General features: G+C 43.7%; 1 protein-coding gene and 1 long non-coding RNA gene across 4 annotated transcripts in view; one reads left to right on the plus strand and one right to left on the minus strand.

The window, feature by feature from the left end:
• LOC307207990 overlaps positions 1 to 27,863 on the minus strand; it is a 216,713-nt gene that overhangs the window by 75,000 nt on the left and 113,850 nt on the right. The window lies entirely within an intron of this gene.
• The window catches only part of CDK5RAP2 (CDK5 regulatory subunit associated protein 2), a 130,581-nt gene that overhangs the window by 42,088 nt on the left and 60,630 nt on the right, over positions 1 to 27,863 (plus strand). For all 3 annotated transcript variants that reach the window (XM_079961895.1, XM_079961894.1, XM_079961893.1), the window contains exons 14-18: positions 103 to 255; positions 10,357 to 10,454; positions 13,370 to 13,497; positions 18,091 to 18,206; positions 19,355 to 19,483. In XM_079961895.1, the coding sequence (XP_079818021.1) occupies positions 103 to 255; positions 10,357 to 10,454; positions 13,370 to 13,497; positions 18,091 to 18,206; positions 19,355 to 19,483 (624 nt within the window). The remainder of the gene's footprint in view (positions 1 to 102; positions 256 to 10,356; positions 10,455 to 13,369; positions 13,498 to 18,090; positions 18,207 to 19,354; positions 19,484 to 27,863) is intronic.

Below are 27,863 nucleotides of genomic sequence, written 5' to 3' on the forward strand. Positions count from 1 at the left end.
TAATTCTTTGTAAGCCACCCTGAGACCTTGCTTGAGGGGCTGGATGGAATTCTTCTTCATCATCATCATCGTTGTGACATGTATCTATCTTGTTTTCCTTAGAAACTTGATGGAGTGATTAAAGAAAAGGTCATGGAGTTTCAGACTCTTTTAAAAGATAAAGAGGATCTTCAGAAGCAGAACGAAGATTTAGAAAAGGAGAAGTGTGCTGCCCAGTCACAGCAGCCAATGATCCAGATGATCCCAGATTTAGAGGTAGGTTTGACACTTAAAAAAAATATTTTAAAAAAGAAAAGGCTACTGGAGATTACTGGTTGGGGTTGTAAATGGTTTTAACTGATTTTAATCTTGTATTTTTCTATTGTTGTGAAGTCAAACTGTTGGAAGGTTACAGCATCTGCTGTGCCTGCAGAGACTGATATGGGAGAGACTTGTTTTGTTGCAGCTGGGACAAATGAAGGAGTAATGTTGTGTTACTGAAGTTGCACCATGGCATTTTTTCTCTTTGTGATCCTCCCAATGGTCATTCTTCATCTGGTCACTGCTATGGATGCATGACCTGACTTCTGTCTAGTCACTGCAGTTGCCTGTAAGGAATTTCCACATGGCAGGGTTGATGTTGCCAATTTTCATGTCTCGTTTGCAGACATTTTTGTAATGGGCCTGGTGCCCAAATTCACAGAGAGACCCTGACTGAAACCAGCTCCTTATAGAACACATCCTTTGGGATCCTGCCATCTTCCATTCTATGGACATATCTAAGCTGCTGAGACAGGAGTGTGAACATGCTCTGAATGTGGGCTTGGGAGAGCACATTTTTGTTTGAGACTCTGTCATGTCTTCCTGATGCAGCACATCTGGAAGGCACTGAGGCATCACTTCTAGCAGTTGCAATTTGCCCACAAAGCAGTGTGCTCAACATGCAGGCCTGGTAGATCTTCACCTTGGTCATTAGCATCACATTCTCCCATACCATTTTGGAGGGATGAGCCATTGCTGTAGCTTCCATGTCAATACTCTTGTCTTGCTCACTGTCAGTGAGGAGGCTGTTGGTTATGGTGGAACCCTGGTAGACAGAGTTGTCTGCCACCTCAAGCATGTGGTCAGCACCACTGTTTGTAGGGAAGGCGTCTGAAGATGAGCAGTCATATTGGACAGTGCTACACATGTTCTTGTGGAAGGACATGATCATCTTGTGAAGCTTGGATGGCATCCTATCTTACTGAACTGTGTGAAGAGTCCTTTTCAGCTGATGAGGTCAAAGGCCATCGTCATTTCTTTGGAGATGTACAAGGGGCAACTCTGCTCTCTGCATTTCTCCTGCAGCTGGCTCAGTGAGAAAATAATGTTGACTGTTGACCTCTCGGTTCTAAAGCTGCATTATGACTCAGGATAGACCCTATCAGTGAGTGACTGTAATCTGTTGAGAACTACATGGGTGAAGGCATTCCCCACAGTACTTAGCAGGGAGATCTCATGGTAGTTCTTGCAGTCATGACAGCCACCTTTGTGCTTGTAGAGGGTCACAATGCTGGAGTTGCACATTTTTTGTGGCACAGATCCTCGTTCCCAACTCCACAAAAGCAGGCTGTAGCAGTGTGTCATGAAGGAGGAATTGAAACCAGCTTTTATCACTTCTGTTGGGATTCCAACTTGTCCTGAGGCCATACCACATGCCTGAGAGTTGGTGGCATTCTTCAGCTCATCAAGGGAGGGAAGGACATCCAGCTCTTCCAAGACAGGCAGAGTCTGGATACTGTTGATTGCTGGGTCAGAGATCATGTTTTCCTGCAAGTATAGTTCTTGATAGCCTCTGCCCAATGCTTTACCTGTTTGCTGCAGCCTTCATACATTTTGCGAGTGTTGCCAAAGTCAGCAGCAAGTTGAATGCTCTGATGCAGCTTTAGCCATTAATCACTGGCACATTGTCTGGGAATCTGCTGGGCATCACCCCATGTGTGATGATCGTCCCTAACTCTGGCATTGAAATCTCCTAGCAGGAATAGGTCTTTGCAGTCTGGGACCCTTCTGATAGGCTGGTCTAATTCCTAGGTCCTTGGTCTGTATGACAGAGCATGTAATGGGGAGAGTAGACACTCAAGATGTTAATTTGACCAGAGGTAGTTGAGAGGTGGAGGGAAAGCAAGTGTTCTGAGTCCTTGTTTGGCTGTTCTATTGCAGACAGATGGAGTTCCTCACTGTGAAGCCTACGCTGTTGAGTATGTGGCTTGTCTCCTTGGTCCCAAAAGGTGTAGTTCTTTTCTTGGAGACAGCCATTTGAAATGAGTCTGGTCTCCTCCCATAAAGCAGAAACATCAATGTTGAGCTCATTTTCAGCTCATGGTCAATGATTGCCATCTTCCATGAGTTATTGACCAACAACAGGTTGGTGGACAAGCCAGGACACATGGCCCTGATATTCCAGCTTGATAGGTGCAAGAGGGTTTGTTTCTTTTCTTTTTGCCAGGTGCAGAAGCTCAGTCCCCTTCCTGAGTGACACTCTGAGTGCCAAGCACCCACTGAAGCAGGTGGACAGTGGTGGGTCAGCATTTTATTCACTGGGGATTTCCCAGCTCAAGGCAGGCAGTAACTGGCCAGTGAAACATGTTTATGTGTCCATTGGCCAAAGCAACATGTAGCACTTGTACCATATGCCAATCAAGTTGAGCTTACAGCTCATAACCGCTGCCTCCTGCATTGTTTTTACTGCTCCCCCCCCCCCACTTCTCCCAAAGATGTCCCACAAGGCAATGAGTACTGATTTTTTCTTGGGGTTTATTCCCAAAGCCTTTCTCACAAATGAGTATAGGCACAAGGCAGGGGACCAATCCTTTAGCCCATTATCCTAGATGGGCTGTCTCCCCAGGCTGATGAGCCCCATCTGCCCCTTTGGTGGGGGGAGTGGAGTATACATGTCCTTAAGGCATGTGCTGATTCTTTGGGAATAGCTAAATAATAATAATCTCCCTAGGCCCCAAGTACAGTGTGGATGTACCTTTATGTTGGTTTGTGCAGCTGTCTACATCATTGATTCAGATGAATATGAGACCTGTAGTGGGACCATGCATCTGGCTTTACACTGAGGAAGTGGCATTGCCTCTTCCAGGCCCACTTCCTGCAATTTCTGTCTAGTGGTATAAAGCACTGCAGAAGGCATCTATTTGGCTTTCTGATAGTTCAGATTACATTTGAACATCTCGCCACAACACCAAGGGCAATAAATTTGCTTGTACTTGGAGAATGCTGTCAAAGGTCTGGTTGCAGATTCTTCATAGAGAGGTGTGCAAGAGATGGGTGGAATTACAGAAAACTTGTCTAGTTGTGTAACTGGTGGAAATGGCAAAGAAAAAAAGATCAGCGGTATGTTGCAAAGGAGGCATTAGGATCAATGGGATGCTGTTGAAGCTGAGACTAGAGTGTCGGCCTTAAATGGGCTACTAAGGAGGAGGTGCGGCAGGAGTGATTCTGCAGAAGAAGGGATTAATTAATTAATTAGCTGAAGCTAATGGAAGACACTTGGCACTGCTGAGGCCGCCTGAGCCTCAAGCAACAGTAAAGGATCTACAGATAGAAGTAACCCTAAGCCAAGTACTTGTTCCTTCAGAGGGCTTGTAACTCCATCAAGAGCAGGCAACCACCCTTCTATCTTGTCTTGGGAGCCACCCACTACCAGTGCCTCGGTCTTATCTGGATTGAGCTTCAGTTTGTTGGCTCTCATACAGTTCATTTCTGAGGCAATACACTGGTCCAGCACATCCACTGCCATAACTGCAGGTGTAAAGGAGTAGAGCTGTCTGTCATCAGCATATTGCTGACAACATAGTCTAAAACTGCAGATGACCCCACTCAGCTGGTTCATGTAGATGTTAAACAACATAGGAGATAAAATTGAACCCTGAGGAACCCTACATTGAAGGTTCCACAGGGCTGAAGAGCGCTCCCCAAGCACCACACTTTGGAAACAACCATCTACAGGTGAAACTCGAAAAATTAGAATATCATGGAAAAGTTCCTTTCTTATAGTAATTCAGCTTAAAAGGTGAAACTAATATATGAGGTAGACTCATGACATGCAAAGTGAGATATGTCAAGCAAAAGGGGCCCAAACCAAATCCTGAGTACATATGCATGCTTCTACTTCTCAGAGGTCCAATATTGCTCTATTTGCAATCCTTGTTTTGCTGATTTCATTTAATATTCTAATTTTCTGAGATTGTTAATTTGGGGTTTTCATCAGCTGTATGCCATGATCATCACAATTATATAAAGGCTTGACATATTTTGCTTTGCATGTCATGAGTCTATCTCATATATTAGTTTCACCTTTTAAGTTGAATTACTGAAATAAATGAACTTTTTCACAATATTCTAATTTTTCGAGTTAGACAAACACAATTCTCCAGGATGGAAGAGGGACTGGCACACGGCACAGTCACCAACTGCTTGTGCTGTGTGCTAGTGTCCCCACACCATACCTGCCGCTACCGTCAACCACTGTGTGATTGGGGTCCTTCTGCTCTCTCCTGCTCCTCTCTTCCTGGAGCATGACTTAGTGTGTTCTTTGAACTTAAATGAGGCTCACTTAACCAAAGCTCATAAAAGTCATGTTTCACTCAAGGGTTCTGCAAATACACAACTTTTGTGTCCTGTTTACTGGGTAGGATGACTTACTCTTACTTGAAAAAGTGTGTGTGTGTGTGTGTGTTTCTATGGAATCCTTTGACCTGGACACCTTGATTGTCAGCCCTTCCCTGAGTCAAAGACCCCATGGATAGCATTGCCTACAAACTAGCTGGTAAGGGCTTTATCATTGTCTGTGAAGTGGTGTGGTGTGGATCTGGGCAAGGGTTGTTGTAGGATTCAGGAGCAAGCAGCAATCACACCCTTGTCCTTTAATTTGGGGGTAGAAGTCAGGTGTAGTTGCTTCACTGATGTGCTCCCCTCACCAGATTGTAGAATGGAGGCAACAAACAACTGAAGGGTATCGGAGCCCAGAGTGTTTTCAGACTGAGCTTTCATTGCTTGGGAATGGGAAGGGGTGGCGACAAGGAGAAAGAGGTGAAGGAAGATATTTATATTGTGTTGGAAGGATAGGGTTTCTGTCCCTGTTCTCTTGCCCAGTTGTTTGTGTGATGTGTGCATGCATTCTGACATTAACTGAAGGTCCTGCCTGCTGTCCTTTTCTCACAATCTTAAATCATGATTCTCCATTCGGAACAACCCTCTTATTGGCCTTATAGCTGGTCAAAGAAGAGATCGTTCATGGGGTTCTTCTCCCTCCCCCTTCCCCTTCTGGGTACCCAGCACCACACTTGTGTGTGGTAGCACACAAATACAACGTGCGTAAATGAGGAGTTGCGTGTACTTGCAACACAAGGACACAGGCCATGCAAACAAGCTGTTTAGCACAAATACAAGCCACATGGTAGATTCTATGACACATAACAAGCACCAAAATATTTTGCTGCTCCATTATAATTTGCACTGTGCTTGTGACCTTTTTAATGTTTAGAGGCATTAATGTCTTAGAGACATTGTGTGCATTCGGGGCAGGGATAAGTCCCATGCATAGAGCTGGAGTACTTAAATTGCTGTAGCTCTAGAATTATAGGCAATGCACCAAAGTTTATTCATGTGGCCAGAGCTTTGCACCTGATGTTTTCCTAGGTTGGAAGTTGATGTTCTTTGTTGTCATTGCAGTGATGCAGATGTGCTGGAGTGATTGAAATTGATGCAGCCTGCCAGTTGTTGCTGAGTCATCTCAACTGTTCAAACTTATGTGGGCGATTTTTTCTCCCCTTCTGAGCATGCCCTGTCTTTCAAAATTGCCATGAACACATTGCACTCAGCCTCTCAGAAGTGATTGATGTTGGGAAAGTTCTTGTCAGGGTTGACTTCCTTAGGCAAGGCAGGTCTGTTTCTGTAAATGAGATTGGTCCCTTCCCCCTATCTACACACTTGAAACATTCCCAAATTCTTCTTTGTGTACACTGGCTAAGAATATATCTTATTGTTAGTTTTATAGAGCACCACCTACATCAGGGGTGGGGAACTTTGGCCCTCCAAGTGCTCAGCTCCAACTCCCATCTGTCTTCACATTCATCATGCTAGCTTGGGCTGATGGGAGTTGTAGTTCAGCAACACCTGGACTGATTTATGAGCACAGTGCTTCATGAAGTAGTAGCATTCAGGCCTCTGCCCTGTGGGACTTACAATCTCTCACTCATCACAGGGGAGGGAAATGGAGGCAGGGGTGAAAAGGGAAGGATTCTACTGTCCAATTCTTCATACCATAGCTTAAAGAAGAAGTGGAGATTTCCCAGTGGAATTGGGGGATGCATAGTGGCCTGCACATCACACATATAGTGATGTGCACCTTTCATCAACACGCTACTATTTTTATGGGAGATCCTTCCTCTCCCATCTGAGGTTATAGCCCTCCCTGTGCTAAACAGTGTGGGGCATGGACTTTCAAATGATTGGAAGGGCATGTTGCAGCTCCTTGTGATGTAGTTCCTTCTCCCACTTCAAATTATTTTGAATTGTGAAATAACACCAACAAGATCAAATGTTAAAAACCAATTAAACATTTAAAATGCATATGTGTTTCTGTGTTGTATTTGTACTATCGCTACGACAGCTGCTTCTCAGCATTCCACTTGTCACTTAGGAGCAAGGCCACCTGCAATCAATCCCCCAGGTAGAGTGTCCTGATTTTACTACAAAGAAATGACCCAGTGGGGTGATCCTCGTTTAGTGCCACGTATTTCAGGATGACTCCACCAGGGCAGAAATCGGCTGTCAATGACAACCTCTACATAAGTAAGCTTCTCTTCTGGAAACCAGATGCAGTTAAGGCAGAGTTGTTCTTCATGGGTGGACCTAGCTAGCCAACCTTCTAGCTCCTCCATATGACTGCTCTTCTCCATGTGCATCAGAAAAAGGCTGGGGGCGCTAACATTCCCAGCCAACAATGTTAAAAAGCCAGAGTACATGCTCAGGATGTCTTAAGATATAAGGCATCACCCAACTGCATTCATGATTTGAAATCTGCACTTTTGCTTAGGAATATGTTCTGGGCCAGGGTGGGGGGCATGGAGGATGGTTTGATACTAACAAGAATTTCAAGATTATGAAAATTCGACATAATACTATTTTATCTCCTTTCTAAAAGGCTGAATGTTAAATGGGATCTCAGGAGACTATGTAAAACTTGGTGCTACATCTCTCCCCAGAATGGCATGTAAACAACAGAGGGTTTCTTAAATGAAATCTACTTTTTGACATAGACATATTTCTTCTTTTCCTTCCCAGACACCCCCTAATCTAGAAGAAATTGATCACTGTGACAGTATGTGTTTGTCAGAAGTTGGGGAAACACAAGTAGTTGTGAATAAACATGGTATGTTTATTGTTTTAGTATACTAGATAAAGTCATGAAGCCAACCCAACTTGGCTAGGGGTTCAAAACCTCATCCTATTGGTCCACGGTGGCCTGCTGTGATCGTAGAGGGGTTACACGCCCTCCCGGCAGGTCATGGCAGCCCTCAGAGGCTGGATGTCATGTGATATCATCAATCAAACTCTAAGGGACCAGTCAAACCATGGGGTGGCCTTAAGCATTTGACAGGAGATAATATTCTTGTACTACTCATGTTTACTCAGAAGAAAGTTATAGTGAGCTCAATGGGGCTTATCCTTTATCAGGTTTGTTTTGGATCAACTAAGGGGTTATACCATGTGAGACTTAAAAGTGTAGTTAGCAGTGAAATCCCAAAAGTAAGGTACATTGAGTTCAATGGAATTGACTCCCAGAGACATGTATTTAGAATTGCAGCCTCAGCCTTTTAAAGCAGTTAGGGCCTTGAGAGCATCTTTAAACCTCTTGTGTTGTTCACTGGGGTTGCACTTTCCATTCTTAAGTTGGGAATAAAGTAGTTGCTTTGGAAGACAGGAACCAGGCATCCAAACAACGTGACCAGTCCAGTGAAGTTGATTCTGAAGAATCATTGCTTTGGCACATACCAGGCTGACCATTATTCAGAGATGCTGAGAGGTGCCCGGAAGGCACCTCTGTTCTAGGCAACAGTTTACATTGTTGAACTGCTCTGATAACCAAGGATACCTGGTGGTCGAACAAACTGACAAGCAGTCAACCCATGGAGCATGATTTTCTCCTGTCTAGATTGCTTTCAGGTCCGAGCTGCTGTTCCTGTTAGGAGTTTTGTAAGGAATCTCCAGATAGCAGTCTTTCCTTCTCTACTTGTTTTGTATGTCAGGGTGTCGAATGCTTCATTAATTGTTTCTGTATTATAACCTGTGTTGGCTATGTATCTGCCTTATTCTTTGTAATTCATTGGGGAACTCATTGGAATAACTCATGCTTTCCATAGAAGAGATTGTAATCATATGCAGAGAAGAATACAATATTGCTCCTAATGGCCTCATCGCTGTTGATTTGTCAGAAGCTTTTCAAATATAAAGATGTGGTTGTGTAAATGCAGTGATGAATAAGAAAGGAGCCAGAAGTCACCTGTTTAATGCTTTCTATGTGTAATCAGTGGATTCAGACAAATGGCTGAAATGTAAGTGCTGACAGTGAAACAGCAAAGCCACCACAAGTGAATTTAGCATGTCTGTCTGTTGTCACGGGTGATTGGCGGTAGTGCTCATTTTCCGTGATGTGTCTTAAGCATTCAAACAGTTATAGTGTCAGAATATTCATCTTCTTCACCCCCTCCACTACCATATTCTTAGCTAAACAAAGATACCGCACCGTTGATCCATCCTGTCTATCTAGCTACCATCCAATTTCCCTTCTACCCTTTCTAGACTCTTAGAACAGGTTGAAGAACTTGTGGTGGTGTTGGACTCCAACTCCCATTAGTCACAGACAGCATGATAAATGGTCAGGTATAATGGGAGTTGTGGTCCAGCAACACCTAAGAGAACCACAGGTTCCCCATCCCTGTCATAGAATTAGGAGTGCCACCACTGTGAAGGTTCACTTCTGAGAAGAACCATCTGTTGCATCTGGTATGACAGACTTGCTGGGAGGAATGAGCCTGATAAAAATCTTAACCCTACGGGCAGACATATCTGGAGGCAGGTGGTCCTTCCTGTGACTACATGTCACAGAGTGCTGTTAAAGGTCAGAAGCAGTACATTGAACCAAGCATGGAAATTATCCAGGAGACTATGTGGTTGATGAGACAATGAGATCTAGCAAGAGGAGGTTCTGAGAGGCTTTCTGGATAACACAGTAGGAAGGAAGGCAAGCAAAGTCAAGGTTTATTATCGTCTAGATGAGAGAAGGTCACAGCATGAGACCCCTGCAAAAGTGTGCACAACCTGAAGCTTTGGAAACTTAAGTAGATGAAGAATTAAGCAGGCCACCTGCAATGATGACGTGGCACACTGAATGATAACATATCCAGTTCTCTGTTCAGTGCCGTTTGGCAAATGGAACACTTTGCATGTAGGGCAGTTGAAATAATTCCCACTGTGGAGTTTGTTTTAACATATCTGGGATATGTTCTTTAATAATTCCAAACATGCATCGTACAAACCTTGTGATTATTTTCCCTCATCTGGGCTGCGGTGGGGGAACAATGTTATTTCAGATGTAGAAGGTGGTGGTAGTCTCTGGCACTTGCTAACTTAATGAAGACATCTGACACATGCTTTGCCGGTGGTGTCAGCTGAGTGACATGGGGGGGGGGAGAGAGAAGAGAGAGAGAAAAGGGAATGTATCCTCTAGTGTCTTAGTAGGAAAATGGATTCTTTAAACACTCAGGTGGACGCATTTCTTTTACTTACTTACTTATTTAAATTATTGAGAACCTACCCGCCCCGTTTCTGTCCTTTAGGATCTCCAACAACAGAAAACAACAACATAAAATCAAGTAGATAGCAGTGCCCTAGAAACTGCAGTTATTCAGGAATTTCAATAAAGCTAAAGTAGGGCATCAGGAGGTGGGTTGCGGGGGCAGCTAATGGTCATTTATCTCAAAAGCCCTCTGAAAGAGCAAGATCTTAACCTGCTGTCTGAACCACATTAAGGAAGGAGTCAGGTAAGTCTCCCCGATAAGAAAGTTTCACAAGATAAGCACCACAACCAAGGAAGTCTTGTCTCATTTCACCACTCACTACATGTCAGATGTCTGACTCATCAGGCATTGGGAACATTAGCCACTTTAAGCTGCAGAAACTGTTCTTGGGTCCTTCTTGTTTTGAAAAAAATGTTTCTGCCTCTGCTATTCATTCTATGACTGGTTCTTAATTTGCAGACAAGCACTCTTCCAGGGTATTTTTACTTAAGAGTAATTGGTATGTATTTCTGTTTTTTTAATTTAGAAAACAAAGGAATCTGAATTTGCAGGAATAATGGAAGGTCTACAAAAAGAGCGTGACATTTTTTCAGCTCTAATAAAGTCCCTGCAAGATACCGATAGGTGAGTGTCAGATTTTGCCTTTGAATACAAACAATGATGTCTGGTCACTCATCAGATCAGTGGGATGTCATCCATTTGCAACAGCCCAGAGTTCTGGTAATAAGGAGGAATCTTACACCCTTATATTAAAGTACTTTGAGACCAAGTAGCTCCAGTGGTATTCTGTACCCACTGAAACTTAAGATGGGCTGCACTAGAGGCACAATTACGTTCCTTCTTTTCATTAGATGTTGTTTTCTTTGTTCTCTTCCACCTCCAGCATGGCTGCAAAAAAACTGGAAGTTTTTACTTCCGTTTTAGATTAACTACAGCTTCCCATGTTGTCTGAACTTGATCAACTGTGCTTAAACTATGGTTTATTGAAACATGCCAGCTCCAAGCCATAGTTTAATAATATGGCTTGTTTCAATAAATTATGGTTAAGATTAACCGCAGTTTCAGGGTTTGGGATGTATTGCTAAACCATGTAAATCTAAAATGAAAACAGATGTTTCCAATCATCTCATGGTCACAATGGAGAGGAGGCTTACTGTAACTCTTTATGTAACTCATCCTATGCAGTGAAATATGAAAATGCAGAAAATTGGTGTTTTCATGGTACCTGTATGTCCACTGCAGCCTCAACATCCTCCTTGCTCCCTGGTCCACCAGGTAGAGAGGAAGGGCCACCTGTGGAGAAGTGACCCCCATCCGAGGGAATCTTGACCCCCCACCTGATAGCAATTGACCCGCCTACCTGAGGGGAAAGTGACCCCCCACTTGTGGGAAGGTGACCCCCCACCTGAGGAGAAGGTGATGCTCCACCTGAGGAGAAATAACCCTGCCGCAGCGACAACACTAATTCTTGCTGTCAGCTAAGTTCCAGAAGGAATGACCTTCATTACAGATATATGTTTTAGGCAAAGCCAGTGGCCTTTTTTCTTTTTTAAAAAAATTCCAACAATACTTAATTCTTGGGTTTTTTAATTATTATTAGTTTTGCTCCTACTTTTGCCAGCTTCTTCCGCTTGGATGCCAGAAGCCAGGCAGTGATTGCCTCTAAACAGCAAAGGAGCTGAGCCTCTTTCTAATGCTGAAATGGAGAAATTGTAGCCCTGCAGAAGTTGCTGGACTCCCAGCTGTCATCAGCCCCAGCCAGAATGGCCAGTGGTCAAGAATGATGGGACCTATTAGCCGGCAGCATCCAGAGAGCCCTAGGTTCCTGTGGTATAGACAATGCTGAGCAGGCCTGGACAAGGGTGGGGAACCGGTAGCCCTGAAGAAGTTGTTGGACACAAGCTCCCATCAGCCCCATAGTCAACGACCGGGGATGATGGGAGTTGTAAGACCAATAACTTCAGGAGGGTAATTAGTTCTCCACCCTGACCTATTAAAATTATTCTGTATGAAGTAGGGCAGGTGCAGCTGGAGTTTTAAGGAGCACCTATTGTGGTTTACATAGTTTTTTTAAAATGTGTTCTTATTATCTTTATTTTGTTGATTGGGGGAGCTGAGCATTTATTAGTGTTAAATGAATCCTTTCTCCTTTGAAGATTTCTCTTTCTCTTTCCCTATTTCTTAGACTGACTTAAAAAGCAACCTTAGCATTGGCATTCACAGATGCTTACTTTTCATTTTTTAAAAAAATAATATTTATTAAAGTTTTAAATGTTACAAAAGGAAAAAGAGATAATTCCAAGTTAAACAAAAACTTAACAACACATCACAATAAAAAAGAGGAGAATAGAAAAAATAATAATTATAAAAACCAGAAAAAACAGAGAAATAGAAACAATTAAAAAACACAACGAACCTTCCCATAACTTATCTTTCATTTACTTGTTTCCTTGACCTCCTCGCACCTCCCTTTTTTTGTATTCTAGTTCGGTTAGCTATTTCAGCAAATCCTTTCCAACTTTCCCAATTTTTATCCTATAATTTATCTTAATATAATGTAACTTTACCTTTCCTCCTTTCATCCATTAACAATCTATTTTTAATTAATCCTTTATAATATTTCCGCTAAAGCCACATAACTTCATTCCAGCTTCCTTCTAACATTCCTTAATTTTACAATGTTTCTGTAAATAAACTTTAAATTTCTTCCAATCTTCTTCCACCGACTCTTCTCCCTGGTCTCGGATTCTGCCAGTCATTTCCACCAGTTCCATGAAGTCCATCACCTTCATCTGACAGATGCTTACTTTTCACTCTACCTAGAGAAGGCAGGGAAAAGTTTTATGTACTCAGGTCTTTTAACATCCTGCCTCTGGCCAGCAGCATGTTCCCCTTCTTATTTTAACCATGCAAATGTGATCTAATTTGCTTGCCATGTCATCATCCCCAACGACATTTACTTTTGAGAACGAGCTCCATCCTTGGATGCTTTGCCTGTGTCACAATTGATATTAAAATAAGCTACATTTATATTAAAATGTGGAGATTTTCCACACACACACACACACACACACACACACCCTTGAGTGTGGAAGTCATGAGTTCAGTGGAAGATGTGTGAGATAAAATAAATCTAATATATGTGACAAAGGAGTTGCTCATAGACGCAGAACAACAGGATGTGCCAAATGTACTGAATTTTTCTGCGGGAGGGAGAAATGAGCTTGAAGTTGGCCCATTAAGTGTGCCTTGAAGGTTCTGAAAGATGCCAGAATGTAGATGTGTAAGGGTTTCTATTCCTTTCGTCTTATGTAAAGATTTTTATTTTTTTAATGCTGTGCGTCGAGATGAGAGGATTGCATGCTTTCAAGAGAGTTTAGTTCTTTCTGCTTTGGAGTGAATTCTTTTATCGGAACCTTGATGTATAAAAGATGCCAGAGGTTCAGAAGAAAATGACCCCAACTGTTTGATGAACCTTGAGTGATGCCTCCTTACAACTTCAGCATACTGATTTTTTTTACTTTTGAATTTTATTTTAGCATAAATAACCTTCAAGAAGAGTTGCACAACATTTCTGTGTTGCGTAAGCAACTAGAAGATGACATCTTAGCTAACTGGAATTTGCGGAGAGGGCTGGAAAGTCAAATCAAAGCTAACAGAAGAGAAGGTAAGGAAGAATATGTGGCAAAGCATCCTTCATAGCATCATAGAATTGGTAGAGTTGAAAGGGACCACAAAGGTCATCTAGTTAAACCCCCTGCAATGCAGGAATCTCAGCTACAGCATCCATGACAGATGGCTCATTCGAAGCAGCTAATTATCAACCACAGCAGGGATGGGGAACATTTTCAGAGCAAGGGCCACATTCCAAGCAACCTTCTTGACTCCATACGTCAGTGGTGGGTGGGTCCAGATGCAAAAGTGGACAGAGTAGTGAATATAAATTGTACGTTTTGTACAGTAGGCTAGTTTCTGCACACACACACTCACACACCCTTTTCTATAATCCACCAGACAAGCAAGGGACACTATCAGAGTTCACAGACGCATTCCAACCAGCTAAAAACACTCAGGTGTGCAGTAGGGCCAGTGAGGGGTATGGCAGGTGGGGAAAGTTTTGAGGGCCAGTTAGACCTTGAAAGCCACATTTTGCCCTGGACTAGGTTTATCTGTCCCTGGTATAAAATGCGGGAGATCTGCTAAGTCACTATACCTCCTTCCCAGCTGATTTGGATTTGAAATAAGTTGATTACAGCAGGTCTTTTTCTACAAATTGTTCAGTTAAATAGCACAAACCATTCTTTCTATTCAGTTCCTGCAGTCTGTTGCACCAAAACCAAAAAATATTCTGCACTGTTATTAACCTGGCGTTTCCCCCCAAGACCTCTGGTTTCTCTCTTTCTCTCTCTCTCCCCCTCTCTCTCTATCCTTCCTGTCCCACCTTTACTTTTTCAGCAGGGGGCTGGTCCACCATCCCTCAGACCTTATGGGGGGCCAGACTATATTTTGAAAAAAAAATAAAAATGAACGAATTCCTATGCCCCACAAATAACCCAGAGATGCATTTTAAATAAAATCACACATTCTATGCATGTAAAAACACCAGGCAGGCCCCACAAATAACCCAAAGATGCATTTTAAATAAAAGGACACATCCTACTCATGTAAAAAGACGCTGATTCCCGGACTGTCCGCAGGCCAAATTTAGAAGGCGTTTGGGCCGGATCTGGGCCCCGGCCCTTAGCTTGCCTACCCATGGTGTACACAGTCCATTTATTCTGATGTAGGGACATACCGTATTTTTTGCACCATAACACTCACTTTTTTCCTCCTAGAAAGTAAGGGGAAATGTCTGTGCGTGTTATGGACCAAATGCCTGCGGGTGGCGGGGGGGATCTGCTGCAGTCGTGAGCAGAGGATCCATGGTTCCCCTTCCTTCCCTCCTCCGTGGTTACAAAGCATGGATCCACATGGATCCTCAGGATTTTTGCATTGGGCTACTCCAAATTCACTGTCAGATCACATGTCTGTAGCCACAGCATGAACCACAAAAATCATACATCCACTATTTCGTTTAGAATATTTTTTTTCTTGTTTTCCTCCTCTAAAAACTACGTGCGTGTTATGGTCTGGTGCGTGTTATAGAGCGAAAAATACGGTAGGTTGTTGTCTTACACTGAGCCAGATCTTTCAGTATCCATCTAATTCAGTATTGTTTACACTACTGGCAGTGGTTCTACAAGGCTTCAGGAAGGGGTCTCTTCCCAGCCCTACCAAGAGATGCCAGGGATTGAAACAGATCTTCAGCATACAAAGTGTGTGTGCTGCCACTGAGCTACAGTCTACCCAATATTCTAGGCTAGGACACCACAGGGCTACAAGTAAGACTTTGCAAGAGGGCAAACTAGTTTCAGGACCCTGGCCAGCTCCTTGTGGAATGAGGATTAGAGGCTGGATACAATAAACCTGCTTCACCTGGAACTGGGTGTGGGACACAGCTGTGGGCAGTTGGGCTGAGGAATTTATTGATCCATCATCCAAAACTGGTTTGAAATCCACATCATGATAACCATTTCAAAATATTTGACCTGGCAATATATCACGTATTATGATGTTAGAAAAACCATGAAGCCAGTGCTTTTCTCGTGATTCCTGCAGTTTGCCTGAGCTCTCTGCGTTCTGCAGTGGGCAACAATCCTCAGAGCAGTTTCAGACAAAAGCAGCCCACCGGGAACTTTCCTTAGTAATATAGATGGTGACGCCATGAGCTTCTTGCTTTAAGGTACCAGGCTGGTAAATGGCTGAGGGAGATGCAGGTCTGAGCCTGTCCTGTTGTTTAAGCCTCTTCCCTCCCTCCCTCCCTCCCTTCCTTCCTTCTCTCTCTCTCTCTCTCTCTCTCTCTCTCTCTCTCTCCCCACACCTGTATCTCTCTTGTCAATGCTCTTTGTTTCTCCTCTTCATGTGTGTGTTTGCCCATGTCCCCCCTCATTATGTTCCCCATTTTCTCCTTATCCTTGAACTCTCCCCAAATATCTCCCCTCCCCTTTGCTTTCTCACACATTTGTTTCCCCAGCCCTATACTTCCTTATGTGCTGCTTCTTTCTTTTTCTTTTCTGCTGTCCACCAAGTCCCACTGGCAGAATAACGGGGGGAAGTGTTTTTATTTTCATTTTCTGGTGCTTACATTGTTGTTTCCCCCCAAATTAGCTTCCCTCCATATTACAAAGGAATGGATTTTCTTTTTTAAAGAACTTACCTCTTTGCTTGCTTGCCCTCGCTGCCTCCCTTTGATAAAAAGTGAGAGATTGGTGGGCTGAGGGCTTGGGGGGGGGTGAGGCTTCTGCATCACAATAGGGGGGAATGGAAGGGGGATATTTAACTGGCAACCTTATGCTGAAATAGGAGGTTGGATAGTTGTGAGGTGAGAATGACGGGGTGTTTGTTAGTAAGCAGTGCACCCAACTGAATTCAATGGGGCTTACGCCCAGGGAGGCAGAAGTACATTTAGTTGAACTCATTGGGGCTTACTCATGCATTTGGCCCTCTGAGTGGAGAAGCAGATGCAACTTGACACTTGTAAATTACTTAAATTATTCTTTGATTAGTTGAAAATAGATTAAGTTGTTTAATAAATTTTTGTTCTATAAAATTTTATCTATTCTTTCTAGTTTGGCCTAGTTTATAAAAGAAATTCCTTTTTTTCCTGGCAAATTTTTTAAAATAAATTTTTGTTCTGTAAAATTTTATCCATTCTTTCTAGTTTGTAATTCTAGCTGTACTTCTGCAACTTTAATTTAAGAGAAAACGTGCTAATTAAAAAATTATCTGTACTGTAAAATAACAGTTGTAACAGTATGTTTAAAAAATTGTCAGTTTTAGACCCCTGAGTAGTATCAGTTGCCAGGACATTACCTCGTTCACCTATACATAGTTCCATCCATATTTCAGACATTGTGATATATTGGTATATTACATTGCTTAGCTGGTGATATATCATGTTGTTGAAAACCAGATATTGCCCAGCTCTAGTAGGGAGCCTGAGGATGTAACTTCCAACTTGGACCGGCCCATAAAAAGCAAGCCTAGAGTGAGAGACTAGGGTGATGTCCGCTGTTTCCAGGAAGTCTTCTCATTGTGAGACTTTTATGGGTGAGCTGGACCCTGCTTGAGAACCTCGAGGCTGAGGAGGAGGGTTTGTCAGGAGGAAAATGAATTCATATTGATTTTGGTATTGATATTGATATTGATATTGATATTGATATTGATATTGATATTGATGTTGGTATTGGACCCCTCTGACCACATCAAAGTCTGTCAGTCAGTTGACTACTTTGCTGCATCATGGTAAACAGAAACAGTCATGTATATTATGTACAGTGGTACCTTGGGTTAAGTACTTAATTCGTTCCGGAGGTTTGTTCTTAACCTGAAACTGTTCTTAACCTGAAGCACCACTTTAGCTAATGGGGCCTCCTGCTGCCGCCGCGCCGCCGGAGCCTGATTTCTGTTCTTATCCTGAAGCAAAGTTCTTAACCTGAAGCAGTATTTCTGGGTTAGCGGAGTGTGTAACCTGAAGCGTATGTAACCTGAAGCGTATGTAACCCAAGGTACCACTGTACGTCAAAAAATATCTACCCACTAAGGCATCTCAGAATCTGCAGCAAGCATGGCTGAGTTCTGAGCCCTGAACAAAATAGGCTTGTATCATTTCCCCATAATTCTGTCCCTTTGAACTGTTCATAGAATCATAGAATTGCAGAGTTGGAAGGGATACTGAGGATCATCTAGTCCAACCCCCTGCAATGCAGGAATATGCAACTGTCCCATACGGGGATCGAACCTGCAACTTTGGCATTATCAGCACAATGCGCTAACCAACTGAGGTATCCACAGGATATTAGAAATCCCTGCAGAACACTCATTCCCACTGCTGATTTCTGAGATTTCCTGAAGTAATGCCCTTACAACATTCAGCCTTCTCTTTTAGTCCTAAGGACTAACAACTTGATTTTGTAAGAAACTGCTGAATCCCGCACCTGGTTTCATATTATATGCACTTTTAGCACATGCACAAAATCACAGAGTATGTAGATGTGACAGCAGTAAGAAGGGAGTAGAGATCTGCAAATAATGGTACACTCGTTCCATTGAATGGGTACTTCAGTTACAAAATATATTGGTGGTTTTTTGAGGCCAGAGCAGGAAATTCCAATGCAATTATATAGATTAAACTATCTTCTTCTTCTTTTTTAAAAAATAGAGGAAACCCTATCTTCTTGGGGAGAACAGACGTCTTACATGAGCATTTGTTTAAGAGACCAGGGTGGTTTGGAGTTGCAGTTGGACCAGCTGTCTCATGAGGAGCTTAAGAGAAAGGTATTGTTTTCCTGTTCCTTTACAGTCATCCAGTATTTCTTGGGCATGCCAGCCTGCTTCTTTGTTTGGAACTCTGATGTGGGTGATTTTTGGAGGATTGGGTCCAGGGAGGACCTGCATGATCTATAAATGTACAAGAGGCAGTTGCAGATTCCAGGGATCAGGACAGACTAATCTGTCCATTATTCCTGACTGGAGCTGATGGGAGTTGTAGTCCAAAACATCTGGGGAACACCAGGGTGGGAAAGGCTACTGTAAGTAATATGTATTCTGCCCTGCCAAGCCACAAATATGCTGTGCCATTTTCCACTAAATGCAGTTTCCGAATACTTTTCAAAGGTATCCCAACACAGAGCACATTCCAGTAATCCATATAAGAGCTTACAGTGCACAATACGTCTGTTTTTCTTTAGAATGCTGCAAGATTCATGGGAGTTATTGAAATAAGAATTGTTCTTTCTCTGCATACCAAGGACCATTGCTCACATCCTGTGGTTGTTATGATTACAGATCAGAACCACATTGTGTACCTATTAAGAACTGTAATGAGTTTACCTATTACAACTGTAATGTATTTTTTCTTCAGAAGTGCCATTGCCCTCAGGTCCTTATTGCAAGCCTGCCATGGGCATCTTCTGTAGTTATTACTGTCATTAGCTATTTTGGAATATTTATTGGTTTGGTGGTATGTCTTAGGCTTGTTAAACAATTCATTTTAGATGCATCCAAAATTACTGATTTAAAATAATTATTATTTAATTGTTAATTTAATGTTGTATGTTGTATATTGTATTGTCTTTGGGCTATTCTGTTGTTAACTGCTATGAGTAGAATTTTGTAGAAAATGTGGCAACAACAGCCAGCCACCATCCCCATCATCATCTGGTTGGCTGTATTGAGAACGAGATGTTTGATCCAACAGGCTCTTCTCATGTACCCAGATTCTTAACTCCCTGTCATGGATTTCTTGGGGTATACACTCAGTGGGGGGTGGGGGTGGGGGAAGGATGCATACACACTTCAAACATGAACAATTTCAACTGGCAGGCAATGCACACCTACAGTGTATCTTTTAAGAAATTGGTTGTTGAAATCATGATGTATGAAGCAGGCTGAAGAATGTTAAGAGCTTCCTTTTGCTTTTTCAGGTTGCTGAACTCCTCTCAGTCGTGAAGGAGCTGCATTTGGCAAATCAAAACCTAAAAAAAAATCAACTTGAAATCTCCACATTGGACATTGTGGCAAAGGAAAGTCAGGATACTCTAGACCAGAGTGAGGTGAGACTTAGTTTCCTGGTGCTGCTAAAGCTGGTGGAAGTGCAGCTTTATTTTTAAACATGATTTCTAGATACAGTAGTACCTCCGGTTAAGAACTTAATTCGTTCTGGAGGTCTGTTCCTAACCTGAAGCTGTTCTTAATCTGAGGTACCATGCTTTTTTATGGTTCTGCTCATAGTGCTTCCAGAAGGTGGTACTAGGGCAGAGATGGGGAACCTGGTGTCCTCCACATGTCATTGTACTACAATGCATTGTACAGGCATTGTACTCCCATCAGTGCCTGTCATCATGGCCAGTGATCAGGGTTGATTGGAGCTGTAATCCAACAATAACTGGAGGGCACCAGATTCCCACCCCGATGTTAGATCTCTGCTTGACCATGTCTCATTTACACTTTTAGATTCCATAGAGCTTGGTTCCCACCCCATCTCTTACTGTTCAGCATCTACATGAAACCATTAAGTGAGGTCAACTTGGGAATTAGAGTGTGGTGTTAGCACTAATTCAATGACCCAAAATTCTGGTTTATCTCATGTAAGACAGTTGAGATGATACAGAGGATCAAATGGCTTGGTGGAGTGGAAGGTATTTGGGCATTGAGGAGTCCAGTCGCTGGATAGAGCTCAGGTTGAGGGCTGCAGTCTGGGTTCTCAGTTCTTAAGCTTGAGAGCCCTTTGTTACTGGGTTCAGATTGAGTGTCTCCATAGTTGCCTCATTTTTGGTATCTGTGTCCAGGGTCCTGCTGGAAGGTGAGGCTGCAACATTCTTAATGCATTATTGGCATGGCACTGGACCCCACATAGCCTGATACTGTGTGTGTGTGTGTGTGTGTGTGTGTGTGTGCGTGTTTAAAAGGGACTCTGTTAACTTCTGGTTATAAGCATACTGGAGGCTTCTGAGTGTCTCCCCACATTTTTGTCTTGATCTGAGACCCCCAATACTGGATCTGGGTTTTTACAAGGTAGCTGTTTCTTAAAGTAGAGGCATTGCTTTGGGCTCCCCCAATTTGCTGCAATTTGCGCTACTCTCCTCAAGGGGTACTGTTCCTCTGCAACTGTCAACAGAAAACAACAACAGTGGCATTTATATAACACTTTTGAGTTTTTTCAAAGTGGTTCACATATAGTATCTAATTCTACTCCTTAAAAAGAATCCTGTAAGTCTGGCCAGGATTTTGTGTGTATGGGTTTTTTTTACACATTTTTTAATCCAGTTTTTCTCAAAAACAATGAAGCTTGCAGCCAAGAAAAACCAGGTAATAAGAACACAAAGGGATTAAGTAATGCCCCAAGTTATTAATTAATAATACAGATAAATAAAGTCTATACAAATTTCAGCAACCACACCTCAATCAAAAATTCAAGTAGATGGAGTGGGAGGAACAAAAACCAGCTTTCATGAAAATGAAAGGCCCCAAAGCCTTCTCAAAGAGCCAGGTCTTAACCTATGTGCTTGGACTTGATGGGCCTCCCTGAGGAGGCCATTCTGTGGAACTGGCATGGCAACTGAAAAAGCTCCAATAACTACTGGATACCTAGCAAACTTAACTGAGAAAAGTATTTCTTTAGTTTTATTTCTCAGCCTTCTACCCCACCCCTCATCATAAATCATAAATACCGTATTTTTCGCATCATAGGACGCACCGGACAATAGGACGCACCTTGTTTTAGAGGGGGGAGAACAAGGGGAAAAAATTCTTCTGCTCTCTGCCCAGCGCCCCTTCAGCGAAGCGGCAGGAAGCGCTGTGCAGAGAGTGGGAGAATTTTCCCCCTTTTGTTTTCCCGCTCTAAAACAAGGTGCCGTTTAAGGTGCGTTCAGGCGGCTACCTTGGAAGCCTGGAGAGCGAGAGGGGTCGGTGTGCACCGACCCCTCTCGCTCTCCAGGCTTCAGGTTCCTTTCGACCTGCTCTTTGGGGCTGGCGGGGGAAGCCCACCACCAGCCCCAAAGAGCAGGTCAGGGAGCAGCGGCCATAGGCGCGTGTCACCTCTCCAGCCAGGAGAGGGTCGCGGGGGGGCTGCTTTAGCCCCGCGCGTGCTCTCCCGGCTGGAGAGGTGACGCGCGCCTATGGAGGCTCCTGCCATAAGCGCGCGTCACCTCTCCAGCTGGGAGAGGGTCGCGGGGGGCTGCTTTAGCCCCGCGCGCGCTCTCCCGGCTGGAGAGGTGACGCGCGCCTATGGAGGCTCCTGCCATAAGCGCGCGTCACCTCTCCAGCCGGGAGTGTGCGCGCGGGGCTAAAGCAGCCCCCCGCGACCATCTCCCGGCTGGAGACGCGGGGCTGGGGCGGGGGAAGCCCGAGCTTCCCCCTCCCCCAGAACGGGACCCAGAGCCATGCCGAAGCTGCACGCAGCTTTGGCATCGCTCTGGGAGCTTGCGGGGCTGGGGGAGGAGGAAGCCCTCCGCCAGCCAACAAACCATGTCGGGAGACAGCGGGAGGGCGCGCTGCGCCTCTCCCACTGTCTCCCGAGTTTGCGGGGCTGGCGACGGGGAGGAGCAGGCTTCTCCCCCCCCCCCCCGCCAGCCTTCTAGCCAAGTCGGGAGACAGCAGGAAGGGCGCGCTACACCTCTCCCGCTGTCTCCCGAGTTTGCGGGGCTGGCGATGGGGAGGAGCAGGCTTCTCCCCCCCCGCCAGCCTTCTAGCCAAGTCGGGGGGCAGCGGGAAGGGCGTGCTGCGCCTCTCCCGCTGTCCCCCAAGTTTGTGGGGCTGGCGACGGGGAGGAGCAGGCTTCTCCCCCCGCCAGCCTTCTAACCAAGTCGGGGGACAGCGGGGTGGCGGCGTTCCGCCTCCCCGCTGTCCCCCGAGCTTGTGGGGCTGGCGGTGGGGCTCTCCCGAAGCCTGGAGAGCGAGAGGGGTCGGTGCGCACCGACCCCTCTCGCTCTCCAGCTTCAGCGAAAGCCTGCATTCGCACCATAGGACGCACACACATTTCCCCTTCATTTTTGGAGGGGAAAAAATGCGTCCTATGGTGCGAAAAATACGGTAATCTCAGGGCGACTAACAGCACTTTAAAAGACAATAGAATTGGGGCAGGGATATGCTGTGTTTTTTTTTGATATGCTGGGGGTTGAATCTGGGGCCTTCTGCATGCAAAGCAGATACTTTTACCTCTGAGTTGTGGCCCTCCCCTGAATACACAAGTACTTCTGCTACACTAGGGATGATAAAATCTCAGGACCGGGGACCCATTGTGACCCTTCAGGCTTCTCTGCCCTTGGAATTTTCCCAAGGCCTTTCCATATGTCACACTCGTCAAGGCACAGCTTTGAACCCTGAGTGTCCTTGAGCTCTGAGAATGCCAGTGGCTTACAAATAAGGTGGAGGCATTTTCAGAGCAAATGGCCACATTTAAGCCAGAAACAAATATTCAAGGAGGGTGCAAGGAAGGGTCAGTAGGTTGTGTGGCCTGGGGGGAGTCCTAAAGACCAGCCAGAGAGTCCTGGTAGGCTGCATTTGGTCCCTGAGCCTGAGGTTCCCATTAGGATAAACTATGCAATGGTAAGAGCATGATGTAGTGGTTAGAGTGTTTGACTAGGACCTGAGAGACCAGGGTTTAAAACACTGCCCAGCCATGAAACTCACTAGGTGATCTTGGGTTAATCACAATCCCTCAGCCTAACCTACCACACAGGGTTGTAACAAATATAAAATGGGGAAGAAGAGAAACATGTACACCACCTTGAGGTCATTGGAGGAAAGGTTGGATATATATACACACTGTTCAATAGTGCCTGTAGCGCCTGTCTCGGGAGATTGTGGACTCTCCTTTGCCATCTAGCCTCTGCTTAAATGCCTTCAGAAATCTGTCAGGGATGCTGTCATTGCAATGCAGATCTGGCATTGTTGATGCAGATGGTCACCAAGATTGCTTCCAGGTCTGTGAGTCTACAGTTCAGTAGGGGACCATGGAGCAAGGCCTCAGAAGTTGCATGGAGCTTGCAAAAGAGTAGAGATGGGGGAAAGACAGATCTTAAGGTAGACAGAATAAATGGTTTTCAAATGGGGTTAGACAGATTCTTGGATAGATTTATCAACAGCTATTAGTTCCTGGTAGCTAAATGCAACCTTCAAATTCACAAGCACTTTCTCTATGAATACCAATTATAGGCTGGGGGGAGGCAGCAGCGGATGATAGTAGCCTTCATGCCCTGATGGAGGACTGTAGAGGCATCTGACTGGTTGCTCTTGAAAAAAATGATGTTGGCCAAGTGTTCACCACTCATTTCAGTTTGTTCTATTTTTTTTTTTTATAAATATTTATTGAGATTTTTTAAAATACAAAATGCAAAAATAATAAACAATATAACATGGATCATAACACATTTTTCAGAACTTCTTTGGACTCCCTCGCATCTCCCACTCCCACTTACATCGTTGTAAATTTTTTCCAGCAATTTATCATCTTGTTTATATTCTTAAATTTTATTCAGTTAATTTAATCTATTCTCCACAAGTTTATGTTTCCCTCAATCTCACTTATCATCAAGTTCAATCTAATTCAGTGGTAGGCGATTATTTATGATCTAGCATCCTTCTTAGCATTCAACCAAATTACAATACTTTTGTAGATAAATCTTGAATTTCTTCCAGTCTTCTTCAACCCTCTCTTCTCCCAGGTCTCGGATTCTGCCAGTCATCTCGGCCAGTTGCATATAGTCCATCAGCTGCATCTGCCATTCTTCCAGTGTGGGTAGATCTTGAGTTTTCCAGCTCTTGGCAATGAGTATCCTTGCTGCCGTTGTTGCATACATAAAAAATGTTCGGTCCTTCTTTAACACCTTCTGGCCGACAATGCCCAGAAGGAAGGCCTCTGGTTTCTTAGTAAAGGTATACTTAAATACCTTTTTCAACTCATTATAAATCATTTCCCAGAAGGCCTTCACTCTAGGGCAAGTCCACCAGAGGTGAAAGAATGTTCCTTCATGTTCTTTACATTTCCAACATTTCAGTTTGTTCTAATCTGATATCTAAAGGTAAAGGTAAAGGGACCCCTGACCGTTAGGTCCAGTCGTGGACGACTCTGGAGTTGCAGTGCGCATCTTGATTTATTGGCTGAGGGAGCCGGCGTACAGCTTCCGGGTCATGCGGCCAGCATGACCAAGCCACTTCTGGCAAACCAGAGTAGCGCACGGAAATGCCGTGTACCTTCCCTCCAGAGTGGTACCTATTTATCTACTTGCATTTTGACGTGCTTTCGAACTGCTAGGTTGGCAGGAGCAGGGACCAAGCAATGGGAGCTCACCCTGTTGCAGTGATTTGAACTGCCGACCTTCTGATCGGCAAGCCCTAGGCTCTGTGGTTTAACCCACAGTGCCACTTGTGTCCCTATTCTGATATCTAATATGGCCTTAATCCCAGAATCTGCATGTTAAATTGTTGTTTGGGGGGAATACTGGCTGAAAACATGCTTTCCTCTCCTCCTCCACCCCCCCCCAAATGTTACACAGTGGTATCACAGTGCTTCTGGCACTAGTGTGCAAAACAATCCTATTTCTTCTTGAAGAGTAGCACACACACACAAATATATGTATTTTTATATTTAATGTCTGTCCTGAACATTTGATAGTCCTATATCTTTTAGCAAAATAAGAGAAACTGGAAAAAGAGAAAACTGACGGCCTTCAGGTACTTACACGGCTTTCTCCAAGCTAAGCATCCCAGTTCCATCAACGTTTCTCCACAGGACTGCACTTTTGACCCTCTTCATTGACTTTTTCTGAAGTCATTTGTCTAAATCCTTGAAATGCAGTGCCCAGAACTGAAAACATACACATTTCTGGGTTATACCTACATATCCTGTAGGCAGTTTTTTGTAGGAGTTTTGGGGGGTATTTTCATAGGGAAGGAAGGCTTAATGCCCTTCCCCTGTTCTGCAGCACAACAGTGCTGATCCAGATCTCTACCCTTGCTTCCTCAAGGTGCTATGAACACCTTTAAAAACAGCAGGGGGGTGTATTTGGGGGTCTCCATCACATCTAATTTGGCCCTCAGCTCTGTACAGCATTGAGTGTGCCACCCACGTTGAATAAATATTAGAATACTGAATTGGTCAAATTCTGGGTAGTGGGGCTTATTTTAACGTATTGGAATCTGCTTCATTTGGTGCTGCCATGGGATTTGTTCATTTCTCTCAACCAGCACATGATGCCCATCAAGATATAACTCTCTGAGCCCAGGACTTTCTCTTGGCTGTTTTAAAAAATGTATCATTTTTTCTTTCTGTGAAGACTGCAGAAACACAATCCTGCTAAGCCCCACTATAGAGTCTTCCTAAGTCATGTCTCCCTTGGGTTGCCGCAGCTCTGAGCTGTATGGGGTGCCTTTGGGCTCCAAAAGAGAGATAAAAAAGGTTGTTTTTCTGCTGTCCTCTGAACATCTGCTTTCAGATGTGCTGAGTCCTGCCTCTGGGACTCATGGGATCTTTGCAAACCAAGCATATCAACTATTCATTTAGGAAAAAACACATTCTCAAGGTTTTTCATTGCCATGGGATGATTTGAAAGAGGAAGCTTTATCCTTCATAGACCTTCTTCTGGCCTTGAGCCACATATTTTACATTAAAAAAAAAATGGTCAATCATTAAAAGTCTCTTCCTTGGGGTACAGCAATTTCTCCATCACTCAGAAGCTAACACTTGAAGTCTTGAATGCAGCTCTATGTTTGCTTGCTTCTTTGGTGGCCTTTTAAAGTAGATCAACACAATTTTAGTAACTTGGTGCTGGTCGGGAAGGAGCTCTTAGTGGCTGTATGCTTTCTTGTATCAAGTTTCAGAAGCAGTACACTTCTGAAGACCATTTGCTGGGGAACAATGGTGGGGGGAGGTCTCTTGCCTTCATGTCCTTCTTAAGTGCATAAGAGCCCTGCTGGATTAAGCCAACTGTCAGGCCACTGTTTATACACTTTGAGTTTTATCCAGTGTTAGTTCTACTCCAGGAAGACCCATTGGAATCAATGGACATGACTATCAGGTCCACTAATTCCAGAAGGTCTACTCTGAATAAAACTTAGTTGGATATAATCCTTGATGTTTTTTTACTCTCTTAGGTAATGTATGAAGCTAGCCTTAAGAAAGAGCAATCTGAGGTATTAATAAAATAGTTTTTCTTTTCAGTAAACTTTTTATCACATGACCCAAATCTCCCATTGGCTCTTAATAGTGGGGCACCAAGGGCCTGGCACCCAGGCCTTCTCATTTGTCCTTTCAGGCTGTTTTGGCGCAGCCATGCCTATATATGATTTTACCTGTGAGGCAGGTAAAAACACAGCTGTTGCTTGCAAGCACTGCTAATCAGCTGTTTGTCCATGTGGGTAAAAGCAGTTCATGTGCCATCATTATTATGTTCTGGTTGAGGCTAATCTAACTTCCTTAGGGCCCGAGACCTCTAGGGTGTTGCTATATATGGACCTTAAGGTCCTCTGTGGGGCATATATAGGGGGGTATACAGGGCCAAGACCATTTAGGGCTTTAAAGGTCAGCACCAACACTTTGAATTGCACTTGGAAATTGTACTGGGAGCCAATGTAGATCCTTTAGGACTGGTGTTATATGGTCCCGGCGGCCACTCCCAGTCACCAGTCTAGCTGCCGCGTTCTGGATTAATTGTAGTTTCTGAGTCACCTTCAAAGGTAGCCTCATGTAGAGTGCATTGCAGTAGTCCAAGCAGGAGATAAACAGAGCATGTACCACTCCAGCAAGACAGTGTGTGGGCAGGTAGGGTCACAGCTGTCGCTTTTAGACAGCCATCCTGGACACAGAATTAACCTCCATGGACAGCTGTGAATCCAAAATGACCCCCAGGCTTCGCAATTCCAGTAAAGCCATTAATTTTTAGAAATTCTTGATAAATGTGTTGGCAAATAAAAATAATAAAAAGAAGCAGAAACTGGTAATGATAACTCAGAAAATGACACTGATTAAATTTTATGTAGTATACATTGAGTCTTCTTCTCTCTCCCCCCGCCCCTTCTTTTTCTCAGCTCTTTTTATGGAAATGAGTGCTTTATGTCTGCTTCACACTGTGAAGGCCTGGAGGAGATGTAATGATTTTCAGAATGCACAATAACTTTCTTTGTTTTTACTATAATGTTGATGGTTTCTTCTGTTTTTTCCTTTTTGCTAGCTCTTCATAAATTGACAAAACCAAAGAGATGCTTAGGTTTCTTACATTTTGGCAGCTTTTGTAACTTTTTTTTTAAAAAAAAAAACCCTCTAAATTTATTTTGTAATTATTGTATGACTATACTGTACTTTGAATATACAAAACATGGTAATTTTATGACATACCAAGTTATGCACAATACATTTTATGTTTCTAAAATAACAAAGTGATATTTGATCTGTAAAGGGTGCTAAAGAATGTATTGAAGATTTTTCAGTTTTCCCAA

This window comes from Podarcis cretensis (genome assembly GCF_951804945.1).
Source record: "Podarcis cretensis genome assembly, chromosome: Z".
NCBI lineage: Eukaryota > Metazoa > Chordata > Lepidosauria > Squamata > Lacertidae > Podarcis > Podarcis cretensis.